The sequence below is a fragment of the Mesoplodon densirostris genome, chromosome 6 (genome assembly GCF_025265405.1).
Source record: "Mesoplodon densirostris isolate mMesDen1 chromosome 6, mMesDen1 primary haplotype, whole genome shotgun sequence".
Lineage (NCBI taxonomy): Eukaryota > Metazoa > Chordata > Mammalia > Artiodactyla > Ziphiidae > Mesoplodon > Mesoplodon densirostris.
Window position 1 is genome coordinate 7,004,230 of NC_082666.1, and position 15,556 is coordinate 7,019,785.

General features: G+C 52.7%; 1 protein-coding gene and 1 long non-coding RNA gene across 3 annotated transcripts; one reads left to right on the forward strand and one right to left on the reverse strand.

Moving 5' to 3' along the window:
• Nucleotides 1-1,682: 1,682 nt before the first annotated feature.
• Nucleotides 1,683-13,495, reverse strand: LOC132492251 (uncharacterized). 2 transcript variants are annotated; one of them, XR_009532793.1, is made up of 4 exons: nt 13,317-13,495; nt 5,410-5,546; nt 4,122-4,233; nt 1,683-3,430 (listed from the first exon to the last, which is right to left on the reverse strand). It is a non-coding gene; the product is annotated as an uncharacterized LOC132492251 (long non-coding RNA). The 2 variants fall into 2 exon arrangements; XR_009532792.1 differs by lacking the exon at nt 13,317-13,495 and adding an exon at nt 7,632-7,779.
• Nucleotides 13,496-13,739: 244 nt separating this feature from the next.
• On the forward strand, nt 13,740-15,323 carry IER5L (immediate early response 5 like). The gene has a single exon (XM_060100971.1). It carries the CDS (start codon nt 13,934-13,936, stop codon nt 15,143-15,145), a length of 1,212 nt encoding a protein of 403 aa, XP_059956954.1. The 5' UTR covers nt 13,740-13,933; the 3' UTR covers nt 15,146-15,323.
• The last annotated feature ends 233 nt before the right edge of the window (nt 15,324-15,556 follow it).

The window sequence follows — 15,556 nt, forward strand, 5'->3', positions numbered from 1 at the left end:
CTGGAGGAAGTGACGTTAGAAAGGGACATTTTGAAGGGGTGGGAGCAAGGAAGGGATTGTATTTCAGGCCTGCAGAACCACAGGAGGGCTGGACACTTGCTCCACTGTGTTCTCTGAGTGGGGGGGAGGGCTGACTGTGAAGGCAGCCCACCCATGACTGTCTCCCCCATCAGACGATGTGCTCCTCAGTGTCTTCCTCAGGACTTAGCACAGGCTGGGACTCAGGGGACGGAGAGAGGTTGGACGAGGTGCAGCTGGGTCCCAGAACATCTTGGGGTGAGCAGGGAGTGAGGGCAGGAATTTTCGCCCAGTCCCAGCCTGGCATATAAGGTGGCTTCCTCCCGAAGAGCTCTCAACTCTTCCTACCTCTCTCACCTCCGGAACCCATCGCATCCCCCACCCCCACCAGAGAATCCCCAGCTGCCCCTGGGAGGCAGGAAGTGCTGGCTGGCAGCTGAGACCAGAGGGGAGTCTGGGGTGGTTAGACTCACCTAAGAATCAGTGTGATGACACTCTCCCTCCCAAGCTTCTGCATAATTAACAAGCCCTCCGATGGTTCTGAAGCACAGCCAGGCTTGAGAACCACTGACTTAACCTGCTCAAGTCTCAGTTTCCTTATCTGGAAAATGGAGGAGTATATGTCCCACCCCCACAGCATAGCTATGGAGATGGTAAGATGGTGCACAGGAGTGTTTAGCAAGGGGGAAGAGCCCTGCAAGCAAATAATGGTGACTGGTATTCCACACACTCAGCTAGTAACCGGCCACAGTAATGAAGCAATGGCCCAGACCTCCACCAGAGCCCAGGAAATGGCCCGGAATCTGTGCAAGAAGCTGGAGCATTATTAATTTGTGAAAAATTCACTGTGACCAAATAGCTATTCAGTACCTCCCAGATCATTTTTTTTTTTTGCGGTACGTGGGCCCCTCACTGTTGAGGCCTCTCCCATTGCGGAGCACAGGCTCTAGACACGCAGGCTCAGCGGCCATGGCTCACAGGCCCAGCCGCTCTGCGGCATGCGGCATCTTCCCAGACAGGGGCACGAACCCGTGTCCCTTGCATCGGCAGGTGGACTCTCAACCACTGCACCACCAGGGAAGCCCTAGATCATTTTTAAAATGCAAATTTTATCAACAAAGAGGAGAGCCTAATGCAGTAACTAGAAGGGAAAGCAGAAAAGTGAATAAACTAGAAAACCAAAAATCAGCCTCTTCACCCCCACACATGCCCAGCAGGAGTCAAATATTAATTAACTGCTTCTTCCACTTGGACCCCCTCTTTGCAGGATTCATTCATGTTTGTTATGACAAACACTGCAGGAGCCAACCAACAAAACCCATCTCTTCAGAGGAAGAGATGGAGCCCAAAGTCACCAACAGAACAGACCCCTGGCTGGGCTGGACCTTGGGGAGTTTTCTCTTAAAACAAATGTGCCCTAATTTTCAGCCACTTGTATATGATACCAAGGAGGGGCAGTGGGGTGAGGTGTTTGATTACTTTTATCTGGAGTGCAAGTATTTGCAGGTACTTGGAGCTATCAAAAACTTGCACTCTTGAAAATAATAATCCCACAGAACATTTAAATAATAATCATGGTATTCAGGCACAAAGACAATTTCAACAAATTCCAAAGTAAAACACATTCTCAACACAGTGAAATAAAAATTTTAAATTAATAGCTAGAGAGGGTTCTTTTAATCTAACTTGGTAGAAACTTGAAAACTCTTTTCCAAATAACTTTGAGATAAAGAGGGAATTCAAAAGGAAATGACAGCCTACTTAGATGTTTCATACTATTTGGACATTAAATAAAATGAGAGCATTGAATACTAAAACTTATAGGATGCAGCCAAAGCAATACTCAAAGGAAAATTCATATCCATAAATATACCTAAAGGATATTAAGTCCCTAAGAAAGAGATTCTTTTAACAGAAAGTTGGCTTACCCATGAAACAGCCCTCAGTAAGGGGAGAAACATCTGTCTAGTTGTCTTGCAAAGGTTCCTTAAAGTTCATACAAAAGAAAGATTGCTAATACACAGTTTTCTTTCCCAAAACTCTCCATCTCCAAACTTGAGATACATGGTGATGAAATCACAGGAGTAGCAGAGATGCGTAAATATACACTGGGTTTGCTATTTCCAGTAGACAGATAAAGAAAGCAAGCTAGAGGAAGTTTGTAATGCCTACAGAGAACCCTCAGTCCCAGTTCTGTTCTCATTACTGGTTCCTTTACCTGAAAACTCCAGTTAAGCAGTGGATAGGGAGGCCAAAATATTCTAGACTCTGGCTCTTCCGTTCATTAGCTGTGTGACCTTCATAGAATCACTTAACACTTATGGAGTAGTCAGCTTTTGCCATAATGATGCTGTTTAACAAACAACCTCAAACTCTCAGAGACCTCCTACACATTATTCTCATTGGTCTGTAGGTTGACTGCAACTGGTTGATCTAGGCTGGACTCAACTAGGTAGTTCTGTTTCAGGCTGTAGGTCAGCTGAACTTGACTCCAGGCTGTGACTTGGGCTCAAGTGTGCCCCGTGTGTCTTCACATTATTTTGGTATCAGAATCCAAATGGGATGTATTCTGTTGTGACAGAACACAAATATGCAAGACATAGGGCAGAAGTGTGTGATGTCTCCTAAGGCTTCCTCTCAAGAGGCATCCTGTCTCTTCCACTAACAGTCTGTTGGCCAAAGTAAGTCACGTGGCCAATGCCAAAGTCAGTGGGACAGGAAAATCTATTCTGCCTCAAGAAGAAGGGGAGTGAAGAATTGCTGAACAATAATCCGATCTATCCTACTTTCTTAGCCTCATCTTTCCTGTCTGTAAAATGAGGTTGATGGAAATTCCCACCTCATAGCAACAAAAGTCCTGAGCTTTGCTCTAACCTAACAGCACCCGAACCCTCCACTGGTTGGCTTTGACTCGGGTTATGTCCCCCTGCTGCCCAGTAGAGGGATGGGGTGGCCAGTCCTGGAGCCGGGGGTGGAGCCAGTGCCACTCAAACCCCAGGTCTGTTCCTGGATGGAGAAGAACTGGAACCTGTGTCAGGAACCTCACTGCAAAGCCCACTATCAGTGTTATACACTTGTTATCCATCAAATTTCCAAAACTGCTCAAGTCCCACTAAAATGTTCACTACAGGGATCACCTCCCCTTATCCAGGCCCCTCCGGAGCTAAAAGCAAGGCTGGCTGCCATCACTGATTTACCAGCTGCCTTTTCATCTTCATCAGTACCTCGAGTCCCTCTGGGCCAAGATTAGCCTGGTGAGCAGCCTCATGCAGACCCCTGGAGACGGAGGGGCCCAAACAGGCTCATTTCAAGGTCCAGTCTCAGGATGATTCCCCAGTCAGTCCAGCCTCCTTTTCAAAGGAAGAAAGAAGAAGCCAAAGGCAGGAGAGTAGAGTTGTGAAGCGATTGGGTTCTGGAAAAGAAAAGACTGGAGTTCAAACCCCATCTCCGCCACTTTCCGACTCTGTAAATTTAAGCAAATCAGGTGAGCCCTGTACACCTCAGTACCCTCATCTGGGAAATGGGCCTGATGACTGCATCTCAGGTGGCTGTCTGCACAGAGTGCTGGAGGGATGATTCAGAACATGGGATAGAACAGCACCAGGTTGGAACCCCAGCGCTTCCAGTGAGGGATTCTAGAAAAGCTTTGGTCTCTTCATCTGTAAATTGGGGATGATACAATAAGCTGCCTGACGGGGTGTTTGAAAGTCCTGTGCTGTGAACCAGCAAGTGCTGTGCCTCATATGTACTCAGTTCTCAGTAAATGATGGTTCCATCCCTTCTCCGTGACTGAAAATACCACATGGGCTGCCTTTAACAACATGGGGACCGAACTAGTCACTAAATGTGGGGTGATTCGGTGTGTTGCATGATGTGCCTTATAAATGTTAATTAGTCCAAAGAGTAAAATATCCAGACTTTGTCAAATCTAAGATGTTGTCAATGGTAAGACACAACACAATTTCAGAGGTATTAGATGGGGGTGGGGGGAAGGGCAGGGCAGGGAGTAGGTGCCTTAGAATAGATTAAATTCAGTGTTTGGTACTACAGGTGAGAAATCAAGCCATGGTTCCAAAGAATTAAATGGTGTCTGGTTTCATTACCTTGCAATAGCCTCATCTCCGAGTATATTGCATCCACTGGAGAATGACTGTCCTTTCCGATTCCCCTAATATCCTGAAAGGGTTTAGCACATAGCAGACACTCCACAAATATCTGTTGAAAGAGAGAATCAGTCTCTCCCTCCAGTCATCAAAGAATCAAAGAACAAATCAGCAATGAATGACACTTGTTGGTAAAAAACTGTGTTCACCACTAAGAAAGGACAAGACTGGTTAAAACTTTTTTTTTCTTTTCAAAAGGGACTTCCATTCTAGACTGATGTTAAAAAATATTTTTGTCCATATCTGATACATGGAAAGGTAAAACAGTTGTTCACCAATATCCTTTCACACAGATAATGTTTGTTCATTGAACAGATAGAAACTGAGCATCTATTATTGGCTAGGGACTAAATAAGGTATCAAGCACAGAGAGTTGCTTGTGGACTCTGCCCACAGGGAGTTTACAGTCTAGGAGGGAAGACAGACAGACATGTTAAAAAAAAATAAACTGTTCTTGGTAGCCATGTGATAAGAAGCCCTCCCCACCCTGTCCCCAGATAAGAGCCTTTTAGTTTATTTTTGTGGTCCACAAATTGGTGAAGCTCCGCTTTTGCTTTCTTCAAGGCCTTCATGTCAGTGACAAAGCTGTGTATTCACTGAACCGGGCCATCTGCCTTCTGTGTGCAACTGAGGACTACACTTTCCAGCCTCCCTTGCCGGTAGGTGGTGCCATGTGACTCCATTCTGGCCAATGGAAGGGAAGAATGCAAATTTAGGCTTCACCATAAGACATGCTGCAGCAGCATCCACATACTGGCTCCCACCTCCCCTGTGTGCAAGGCTGAAAGCAAAAAAATATGGGATGGTGGAACTGACAATGGGAGGAGGCTGGAGGAAAGCTGTCTGATCTATTGGACTGAGAAAGAAAGAAACTTTTATTGGGTCAAGTCCCTAAGATTTCAGGAATTATTTGTTACTGCAGCAGAGCATAGCCCAACTCACCCAGACCTTTATGAAAATCATTCCCATTTTCTAATGAATGAGAAATGAATGGGACTAAAGATCTCCTCACTGCCAAGGAGGAAAACCAGGCACTGAGGAAAGACCCTGCTACGAAGAGGCAGCACAAAGGGGAGATGAGGCTCTAGGCTGGGACCATTGCTGTCCCTAGAGGATCAGTGATGGGGCAAAACCACCTCCCAACCCTGAGCACTATGAACCAGCGAAATCAGGCTGAAAAGATGAACCAGAACAACATCAAAGATTCACAAGTTCACAGGATATTCACCAGCCTCAGCTCTCAGAGTCCTGGAGGCCACGTTCTTCTTCCTGCCATGTGCTTCCCCAGGGTTAAAAGAGCCAGGTGTGGAGGCAAGCCAGTCTAGATTCCAGTCAGTTCACTTCTCTGAGCCTCAGCATCCTCGTCTGTAAAGTGGGCATGATAATAAAAGTACTTCAGTCATAGATTCTATCATGAGGATCCAACAAGATGATTCATGTCAAGAACTTGGTGGCTAGTACACAGTAAGTGATCAATAAATAGGCTAAGGGGAGGGCACTGGGAGCCACCACCAAGGACACAAGGCAGAGACCCCACTTTGCTACATCCTGGGGTCAGTTCTGGGGAAAGGTTTTGACCCCCCAGCACAAACCACACGGGTTCACTCTCCAACCTGTAAGTCTCTCTCCCCCTCCTCCCTCTCGGCCAGATTAATCCCAGCCCCTTTGAGGTCACAGGTTGGGCTCCTTCCCTCATTTCCACCCCTCCTGAGGCCAGAGCTGTGACCAGGTAACTCACTTAGCCCTGAGTGTGTGTGTGTGTGTGTGTGTGTGTGTGTGTGTGTGAGTGTGTGATGGGGCAGGCAGTGTGGAGCCAGGTGACTCCTGCCTCCCTCTCCACCACTCATTAGCGGGAGGACCCACACAGATACTTCTTGTTTCTGCACCTTGGTTTCCTCATCTGTATGACAAACGTAATGATGGGGCCTGGGTCCCCCAGGGACTAGGTGGGTTTGCTTAGGACATGGATGTCGAGGGCCCCCCCCAGGTGCCCTTTCACCAGCACAAAGTCCCGAACTGAGATCCTACTTAGCCCCATGTTTTAAGCAATTTTTAAATAAAAAGGAACTCAGGAGATGAACTGAGGACAGATGATCGGTACCCACTGGGCTGTCTCTTTCTCTACACACACACACACACACACACGCACGCACACACGTGCACACACACATACACACACACGTGCACACACGCTTGAGAAATGTTTTTTTTTTTGAGAAATGCTCTCAAAACAAAAACAAAAACTCTGCTTTGTTCTGTGTAAGGAAAAGCATTAAAAATTCACCAGTTGTGGGGAGTAGGAGGGCCAGGAGTGCAGCCTGAGCTCAGAACAGATTGCTGGAGAGTTCGGGCCAGCGAAGCAGGGACTTGGGCCTGGGGAAGGCCGAGGGCGGGGGAGGGGGCCAGGGGAGAGTTGGGAGCTTGGGACCCTGTGGCCAGTGTGCCTTCGAGGCTGGTCACTCCCCTGCCACAAGTCCCCATCACAAAGCCCTGTTTACGTCTTTATCACCCTCATTGCAATCTTGTTTATTTATCTGCTTACTTATTTCTTGTTTGTTTCCTATCTGGTCTGGAATGTAAGTAAGGTCCTTGAGAGTGGGGTTATACTGGTTCTAGGAGCTGACGCAGAGCCTGGCACACAGTAAGTGCTTAATATTTGCGAAGGAACAAAAGGGTGAAGTGAACAAATGAGTAAATGGATGAATGGACAAAAGACCAAGGACGAGGCACCGCTGGTCAAGAATGGATGAGACAGTCTTTCTCTAGCTCGGATCAGAGTCTGGTACCCACGGACCAGCAGCAGCCAGGAGATGTGTGGCCCCAGGACTTCAGTTCTCTGGGCCTCAGTTTCCTCAACTGTGAAATGGGGATTATTGTGCTACCCACCTCATTAGATTGTTTTGAGGATTAATAAAAAAATCCATATTAAACATAGTTCTGTGCCTGGCACAATGGTCTATAGTTTTATTCCCTGAGTAGGGAGGTGCAGGTGGCAGGTGGCACATACACCAGCTCCCACTACTCAAATGAAAAAAAAAAAAAAATCTCAGATTCAGTTCCTAAGATCCAAGGAGCTTTTCACTCCTTAGCAACTCCCAGCTGAGGCCGGTGAGGGGACAAAGGTCTGTACTAAGTGAGTTATAAAAACAACTCTGAGCCAGGAACCTCTGAGCCACCCCCCACCCACCCATACACACACACACACACACACACACACACACACACACACACAGGGCCGACCCAGGATTAACTCTAGCCTGTCCAGCATACTCTGCTTCTGGCAGGATTTTGAGAAAGGAAAAGAGACGGGGGGTGGGGGGTTGTTTCCCGTTTCAGTACTAATCCCCTCAACTCTTCAAAGCACTTTCCGGTCATTTGATGCTCACAGTGCCTCCTGGAGGAAGGTGACAAATGAGCAAACTGAGGCCCAAGAGAGGCGATGCGCATTACCTGAGGATAATAGGCCAATCTGGGGCTAGAACCCGTTTCTCCTGACCTCCAGACCCACTCTGTCTGCTGAACCAGCCCAGATGTCCAAAGCGCTGAACAGACACTCCATCCTCATCCCAGGGGCAGCTACCCAGCAGGTTTACCGTAAAGGCTCCCAGCTGAGCCCTTGGCAGACATCACTAATCAACTGGAGCACACACCAAATCCCTTCCAACCCAGGGTTCCGGGCAGACACTACCAATCAATCAGGGTTGGCCTAGGAGATTAAAAGGATCCTCAGTCGTGCTCTGGCAGGGAGAGCTGCCTGGTGTTCTTAGCACAGCGCCTGCTCATTGGCCAGTCTTTAGTCCATGGTTATTGAGTGAGTGAATGAATAAATGAATGAATGGGTGAGTGAACAAACAAATGGGCACCCAGCCGGCGTCAGGTGCTTGGGCAGAGACCCCAGGTGAGAGATCACATCCACCCTGTATGCACATTCCATCGATAAGTACAGAAATCATTCAAAAGGCCAATGAATCCAAAAGTAGCAGCGGGGGTCTCCAGTCCTCCCCTGCTTCTCCCGGTGCCCCCACTTCCCCAGAGTCCTGGGATTGCAGTCACTTCTCCTTCCTTGCTCTGTGACCCCAGGCAAATCACCCAAGCTCTCTGTGCCTCAGTTGCTTCATCCATAAAATGGAGATGATAACCAAACCTGCCCCAGAGGTTGGTGTGGAGCTTCAACCAAGAAGACCAGCATGCGAAGCGCTTGGCCCAGTGGCTGGCACAGAGCAAGAGCTCCAAAAAGCCAAGCTGCTGTCAACCTTCCACATTACATTTAAGGACCTTGAAGCCAGGAGCCATGATGTCTTCCTGGGCACTGAGCCTGTTGCCCAGGACCACGCTGGACAAACACAGACCTGTCATTAACCTGTGCCTGGGACAGTGACAGGATGACGGTTCTTCAGGGCAGAAGGAGGACCCCAGCCAAGCTTCCCAGTGCCCATCAGCCACAGAACAGCCTTCTTGGGGTACAGCAGGGGGCTCCCTCGTCCAAACACCACTGGCTCCACAGCTTCAGAGAGGACCCAGCAGTGACCCCTGTGGTCAGCTGTGCCCCATGCCTTCTCTGCCACTGTCCACAGTCCCAAATCTCAGTCCCCACGGAGCAACGCCCACTCCAAGCCATGGAGACAGCGAGCTGGGGCAGCCAGAGGCTGGACTGGGAGGTGGGACGTCGGGGTTCCAGTCCCAGCTCGGGGTGACACCTCAGCACTTCCTTCCTCCTCTCTGGACCTCAGTTTACCCATCTGAAATTAGGGATGGGGGCAGCCCGATGCCTAGGACCCTTCCAATTCTAAGTGTCTTCTGCATACTTACATTTATTGACTGATTTATTTCACAAATATTTATTAAGTGCCTACTGCATACCAGGCCCTGGGCCTCAAGCTGTTCTCTCTGGTGAAAGGCCCCTCCCCCTCCTTGGCCTCCCAGTCTCAGCTTCCTGCAGGAAGCCTTTTCCAGGCCAGCTTTGGGGTCTCTCCCTGCCCTCCTCCAGCCCCGACCTTCCTATCACAGACTTATCGCTCTGTGTCATCTGGTCTGTTTATCTTGTCTGCTTCCCTCTGAATTGTGGCCTCCTGAGGGCAGGATCACGTCTTGTTCCCCGACCCATTCGCAGGAATTCCAGAGTAGTGTTCTGGAAATACCTCTTGGGCCACTGAACAAAGGAATGAATATGTCAATTCCAAATCTCTCTCCCCCTCCCCCTCCTCCCAACACAAAACCCTCAGTTAACCTTTTGTCTCTGCCTCCTCTTCGCCAAAGCAATCCCTGGGAACCCACCAGGCAAGTCCCAAAGCTGACCAGCGTCCTTCCTGGCATGTCTCCCACTTCTGAACGGGGTGACCAAAAGGTGCCCACAGGCATATGTGGCATTTCAAGGTGTTCACGGCTCCATTGTGGGGCTGACACCACCTGGGGTTTGACGGGAGCCCAGGTCCCAAGAGGTTCTGTGCCCTGCTCTACACTGTCCCAGCAGACCCTCGGTAAATATCTAGGCATTAATTAACTTCCTCCAGGGAGCAGTGACTCAGGGCCAGATGTAATCTCCCAGCTCCGGGGGGGAAAAGGTGAGCGCCCCAACCTTTCTCAGGTGCCCAGACCAATAAGGCCACCCCTTCATTCCAAGAAGCCTGGTCTCACTCGAACCTGCCCCCCTGCACACGTGTGCACGCAGATACTCATACACACACGTATACACCCGACGCCCTGCACGGTCTGTAGAACCCTGCTCTGAGCCGCTGAGCATCCGAACAGAAGCCTTATGTGTGACCCACCCATTCTATAAACGTTTGTGAGTTCCTACTGTGCACCCCCCAATCTTCACTGCTCCCAGGGGCACCAAAGAGCTCAGCTGTTCCACTGCCTCCTGCAGCAAGTGTTTTCTTACGACAGCTGCAGCAACTCCCCCGTCCAGGCCACCCCAAAAAAGATCAAGGGTTTCATTAAGCTGGACAACTGCTCAGCCCTCCCCACTAGCCACTTCTTTGATTCTTGAGCAGGAGGGGAGACCCAGTGAATGCGGGCCCCAGACAGGAGGGCCCAAAGGATGGGGCCACGCAGACGGGGCTGACCACTTCTCAGCTGGCCCCAGGGAGTGGAAGAGCCTTAGCAAAGCTCAAACTCACCTTGGGGGAGAGGCTAAGTAGGGGGGGCTGGCTCCCTTGCCCCCAGCTTGTGGCTAGGGAATCCATTTCCATCCCTACCTACTGTCCCATCTGGACCTCCAGAGTTTGGGGCTGCAGCTCTGAGAATGGCTGTCAATGATGAGCTGAGCTTGGAGAGAGATTTGCTCCTTCACGGATCCTGCAGGCCCTGGTCTCACAGCAGTTGTCAGGATAGAGGTGGGGTGTTGATCAAGTCAAGGTTACGTTTGCCATGAGCTGAGCCCTGAGAACTGGACTCAGATCCACCCAAGGCAGAAGCAAGCAGCTGATTTCAAAGAACCTAAAGCGAGTTCCAATCCTGGAAACAGACCTGGGTTCAAATTCTGCCTCGACCTCTTCTTGGCTGAGTGACCTTGAGCAAGACACATATACTCAAAGTCTTAGTTTCCCCCAAAAAATTCTCAGCAAGCACAGAATGAAGGTCCAAAATCAGCATTAATAACACATTCTTGAGATGTGGCACATATATACAATGGAATATTACTCAGCCAATAAAAGAAATGAAATTGAGTTATTTGTAGTGAGGTGGATGGACCTAGAGTCTGCCAAACAGAGTGAAGTAAGTCAGAAAGAGAAAAACAAATACCGTATGCTAACACATATATATGGAATCTAAAAAAAAAAAAGGTTCTGAAGAACCTAGGGGCAGGACAGGAATAAAGATGCAGACACAGAGAATGGACTTGAGGACACAGGGAAGGGGAAAGGTAAGCTGGGACAAAGTAAGAGAGTGGTATGGACATATATACACTACCAAATGTAAAATAGATAGCTAGTGGGAAGCAGCCACAAAGCTCAGGGAGATCAACTCGGTGCTTTGTGTCCACCTAGAGGGGTGGGATAGGGAGGGTGGGAGGGAGACGCAAGAGGGAGGAGATATGGGGATATATGTATATGTATAGCTGATTCACTTTGTTATAAAGCAGAAACTAACACACCATTGTAAAGCAATTATACTCCAATAAAGATGTTAAAAAAAAAAAAGTTACATTCTTGGAATCTTGCAGTGTGCCAGACGCCATGGGTCCCAGACGTGATGGTAGAACCAGATAGGACCTCCCACTTCCCTCCACATGCTAATGATATCTCAAAGGTGAACTTCAAAAATAAACGAATGGGGGCTTCCCTGGTGGCGCAGTGGGTAAGAATCCGCCTGCCAATATAGGGGACACAGTTTCATCCCTGGTCCGGGAAGATCCCACATGCCGGGGAGCAAATAAGCCCATGTGCCACAGCTACTGAACCTGCACTCTAGAGCCCACGAGCCACAACTACTGAGCCCACGTGCCACAACTACTGAAGCCCACGCGCCTAGAGCCCGTGCTCCGCAACAAGAGAAGCCACCGCAACTAGAGAAAGCCCGCGCACAGCAACGAAGACCCAACGCAGCCAAAAATTAATAAATAAAATAAATAAATTTATTTTTAAAAAACAAATAAATAAACGAATGAAGGCTTTGTGTGTCAAGACAGGCCCTGGGGAAGCAAGGAGCAGTGTATTTTTATTCTGACAGGTACTGTCAAATAAACAAGTTCCACTCCCATGTTTCCTATCACCAGATCACCAATAGGATAGAAGTAAGATGCCCTTTCTCACAGCTCCCCTAAAATGTCAATCCTGGCTTCTCTGGGTGGGGCAGAAGAGGTGCTTCTGATCACAGGGGCTCAGACCAGTTTGAGATTGTTCACAGATGGCATGGAAAGGCCAGAGCACTGGACCTGGAGCTGTGGGGCCTCAGGCAAGTCCCTTCCACTGTCAGTGTCCCAAATTTCATCTGAAAAGTGGGGTACGTGCTCCCTAAATCTGTTTTTACCCTTGATGCCTGGCACTGAGTAGATGCTGAAAAATTGTTTGAGGAAACAAACCTGGAGAATTCTTAAGTCTGAGGGGAGACCCAGAAAGTACAGAAGGGTCTGGCTGGGTCTCTTTATTCCTGCCAAGGGATGAAGTCGGTGCTGAGGACAACAGGCCCAACGAAAGAGGAAACTCAGAAGAAATCCCAAGGAGAGGGGGAAACAGCAGGAGGTTTGCTCCTGGGACCTCGTCCCACCCCAGCCCCGCCCCCAACCGCCCCCAAGGCCCACCTAGCCCTCATACTCTCCGTGAAGCCTCTTCCTCCTTCAGGGACCAACCCTCAGGCAAACCTCCCAACCAATTCAAAGACATCCTCCCAACCCAGGCGCCTTGGACCCCCCCCACTCTGAGCAGCAGTCACCCCCTTTCAGGCTTCCCAGTCCAGGAGGAGAGCGCCCTGGAGATCGTCCCCGCCATATCAGGCCCCAGCTGGGAGGAGGTGGCCCGTAAATGGTTCAGGACAAGAAAGAAAACAAAAGTGTCAACAAAAGTTAAGCGGGCGAGTTCCTCGGCCCTTGGTGTTCGCCTCCCGTCTGGAGCTCACAGTCCTCAAATCCGAGCCCTGCCCCTTAGGAGCTGTGGGATTCCCCACGAGTCACCCCACTCCTCAGAGACTCAGGTCCCCGCTCTGCCTGCAGTCACAGGGAGGGGGTCAGGGCGCTTCTGGCAGGGCCGGCCCCGTCCTAGGCACTTAATAACAGTCCTATTGTCATTATTATTAGTTAGGAAGGCAAGGAAAGGTTACAGAACCGGTGATTAGGACACTGGATGCCAGCTCTCGGAAGCCTTTAGACCTCAGCGGTTTGCGAGGGGCACGCCTCCAAGCCTCCTCTATCAGAGGAGACCAAAATTCACCATGTTTTGGTTTCTCCCGTCAGACAAATGGGGAGGCCGGCCCTTCCCCGAGTGTTCTCTGAATCTCCTCTGCCAAAAAGTCAAGGAGTCAGGCCCAACATACTCGGCGGCTGAGGGTACCTCGAAATCTCTTTCTCCTGAGGGGTCCCCAAAGGTCAAGCCGGAGGCCCCACTGGTCTCTTGCAAAAGTCTTGCGTCCCGCGGGTCACCCGGGGGCGGTAGGTAAGAAAGGAGGTGCCGCGTGGCCGGGAGTGGGAGCCGCGCTCACCTGCCGCAGGTGAGGCCCAGTCGTGCGGAAGGGGGAGGAGCCGTAGCAGCAGCACGCAGGTGAGCCGACCCCCGGCTCCCAGGAACTAGGCCGAGGGCGGCCGCGGGCTCCAACGTGGCGGCTGCGAGGCGACCCATGTCGCAGACAGCGGCCTCGGTGGCTCCGAGTCCCGCGCGGCACCGCGGCCACAGGAGAACATTCGAGGCAGCGGCGGCGTTGGAGGCCCGGGGTCCGTTCGGTATTTGAATAGCACAAAGGAACCGCCTTGGTCTGATTGGCCAGTCTAGTGGCCCTGGGGCGGGTAGCGTCTGTCACTCGGGAGGTTTGGGGCACTTTTATTGGCTCATCCGGTGTGGGGCGGGACCCGAACGCCCGGCTAAATAGCTGGGGCCGGGGCCGGCCGAGGCTCATTGCTTTGGCGCCGTCTGGGGAGCACGAGCCCGTGGGTGGCGCGCAGCGCATGGTGGCGGCTCCTCTCGGAGCGCAGCCGACCCGCTGACCCGGGCTGCGTTTCCCCTGACCAGCGCGTCCCGGAGGCCGGCTGGAGGCCGAAACAGCAGCAGCATTAGCAGCAGCAGCGGTCGCGGCTGCTCCGCCGCCGCCGTCTCCGCGGGAGCATGGAGTGCGCCCTGGACGCCCAGAGCCTGATCAGCATCTCCCTGCGCAAGATCCACAGCTCCCGGACCCAGCGCGGCGGCATCAAGCTGCACAAGAACCTCCTGGTGTCCTACGTGCTCCGCAACGCGCGCCAGCTCTACCTGAGCGAGCGCTACGCCGAGCTCTACCGGCGCCAGCAGCAGCAGCAACAGCAGCAGCCGCCCCACCACCAGCACCAGCACCTCGCGTACGCGGCGCCGGGCATGCCGGCCAGCGCGGCCGACTTCGGCCCGCTCCAACTTGGCGGCGGCGGGGACGCGGAGGCGCGCGAACCTGTCGCCCGGCACCAGCTGCACCAGCTCCACCAGCTCCACCAGCTGCACCTCCAGCAGCAGCTGCACCAGCACCAGCACCCGGCGCCCAGGGGCTGCGCGGCGGCGGCGGCCGGGGCGCCCGCGGGCGGCGCGGGGGCGCTCTCGGAGCTGCCCGGGTGCGCAGCGCTACAGCCGCCGCACGGCGCGCCCCACCGCGGGCAGCCCTTGGAGCCGCTGCAGCCGGGTCCTGCGCCGCTGCCGCCGCCCGCGCCCGCCGCGCTCTGCCCGCGGGACCCTCGCGCCTCGGCCGCCTGCTCCGCGCCCTCCGCGCCCCCAGGGGCCGCCCCTCAGGCGGCTACCGCCGCCTCCCCGCCCGCCTCCCCGGCCCCCGCCTCCTCCCCCGGCTTCTACCGGGGCGCGTACCCGGCCCCCTCGGACTTCGGCGTGCACTGCAGCAGCCAGACCACCGTGCTGGACCTGGACACTCACGTGGTGACCACGGTGGAGAACGGCTACTTGCACCAGGACTGCTGCGCCTCCGCCCACTGCCCCTGCTGTGGCCAGGGCGCCCCGGGACCCGGCCTGGCGTCCGCCGCCGGCTGCAAGCGCAAGTATTACCCAGGCCAGGAGGAGGACGACGACGACGACGAGGACGCGGGCGACCTGGGGGCCGAGCCCCCCGGGGGCGTCCCGTTCGCCCCCTGCAAGCGCGCCCGCTTCGAGGACTTCTGCCCGGACTCGTCCCCGGACGCGTCCAACATCTCAAACTTGATCTCCATCTTTGGCTCGGGCTTCTCCGGGTTAGTGAGCCGACAGCCGGACTCCTCTGAGCAGCCGCCGCCGCTCAACGGGCAGCTGTGCGCCAAGCAGGCGCTCGCCAGCCTCGGCGCCTGGACTCGAGCCATTGTCGCCTTCTAGGGACCCCCGAGGGCCCGGGGACCCGGGGCCCCGCGGGGCTGGGGCCAGACAAAGACTCGGCCAAGGGGCGAGAGGAGGGAACGAACGGGCGCCCGGCCACTCGGGGCTGAGCTGGGGGCGAGCAGAGGGAGATGGCTGATGTTTTATAAATTGTAAAATAAAAGAAAAAGAAATCTAAGATCTTGGACTTTATTTTTGCAGAGAGAAAAAGCGCCTATTTAAGTATGCTTTGTGTTTTTCCTACTCTTTTTTTTTTCTTTTTATTGTAGTGATTGCAGTGGTGTTTAGAGAGGAGCTAGCCACGTGAGGGAAGGGCTGCTGCCCGGCGGTGGTGCCGGGCAGCCGGGGGCGAGGCAGGGCGCCCGGACCGCCGGGGCGCGCTGGGGGCGCAGCGCAGGAGGGCGCGGGGCC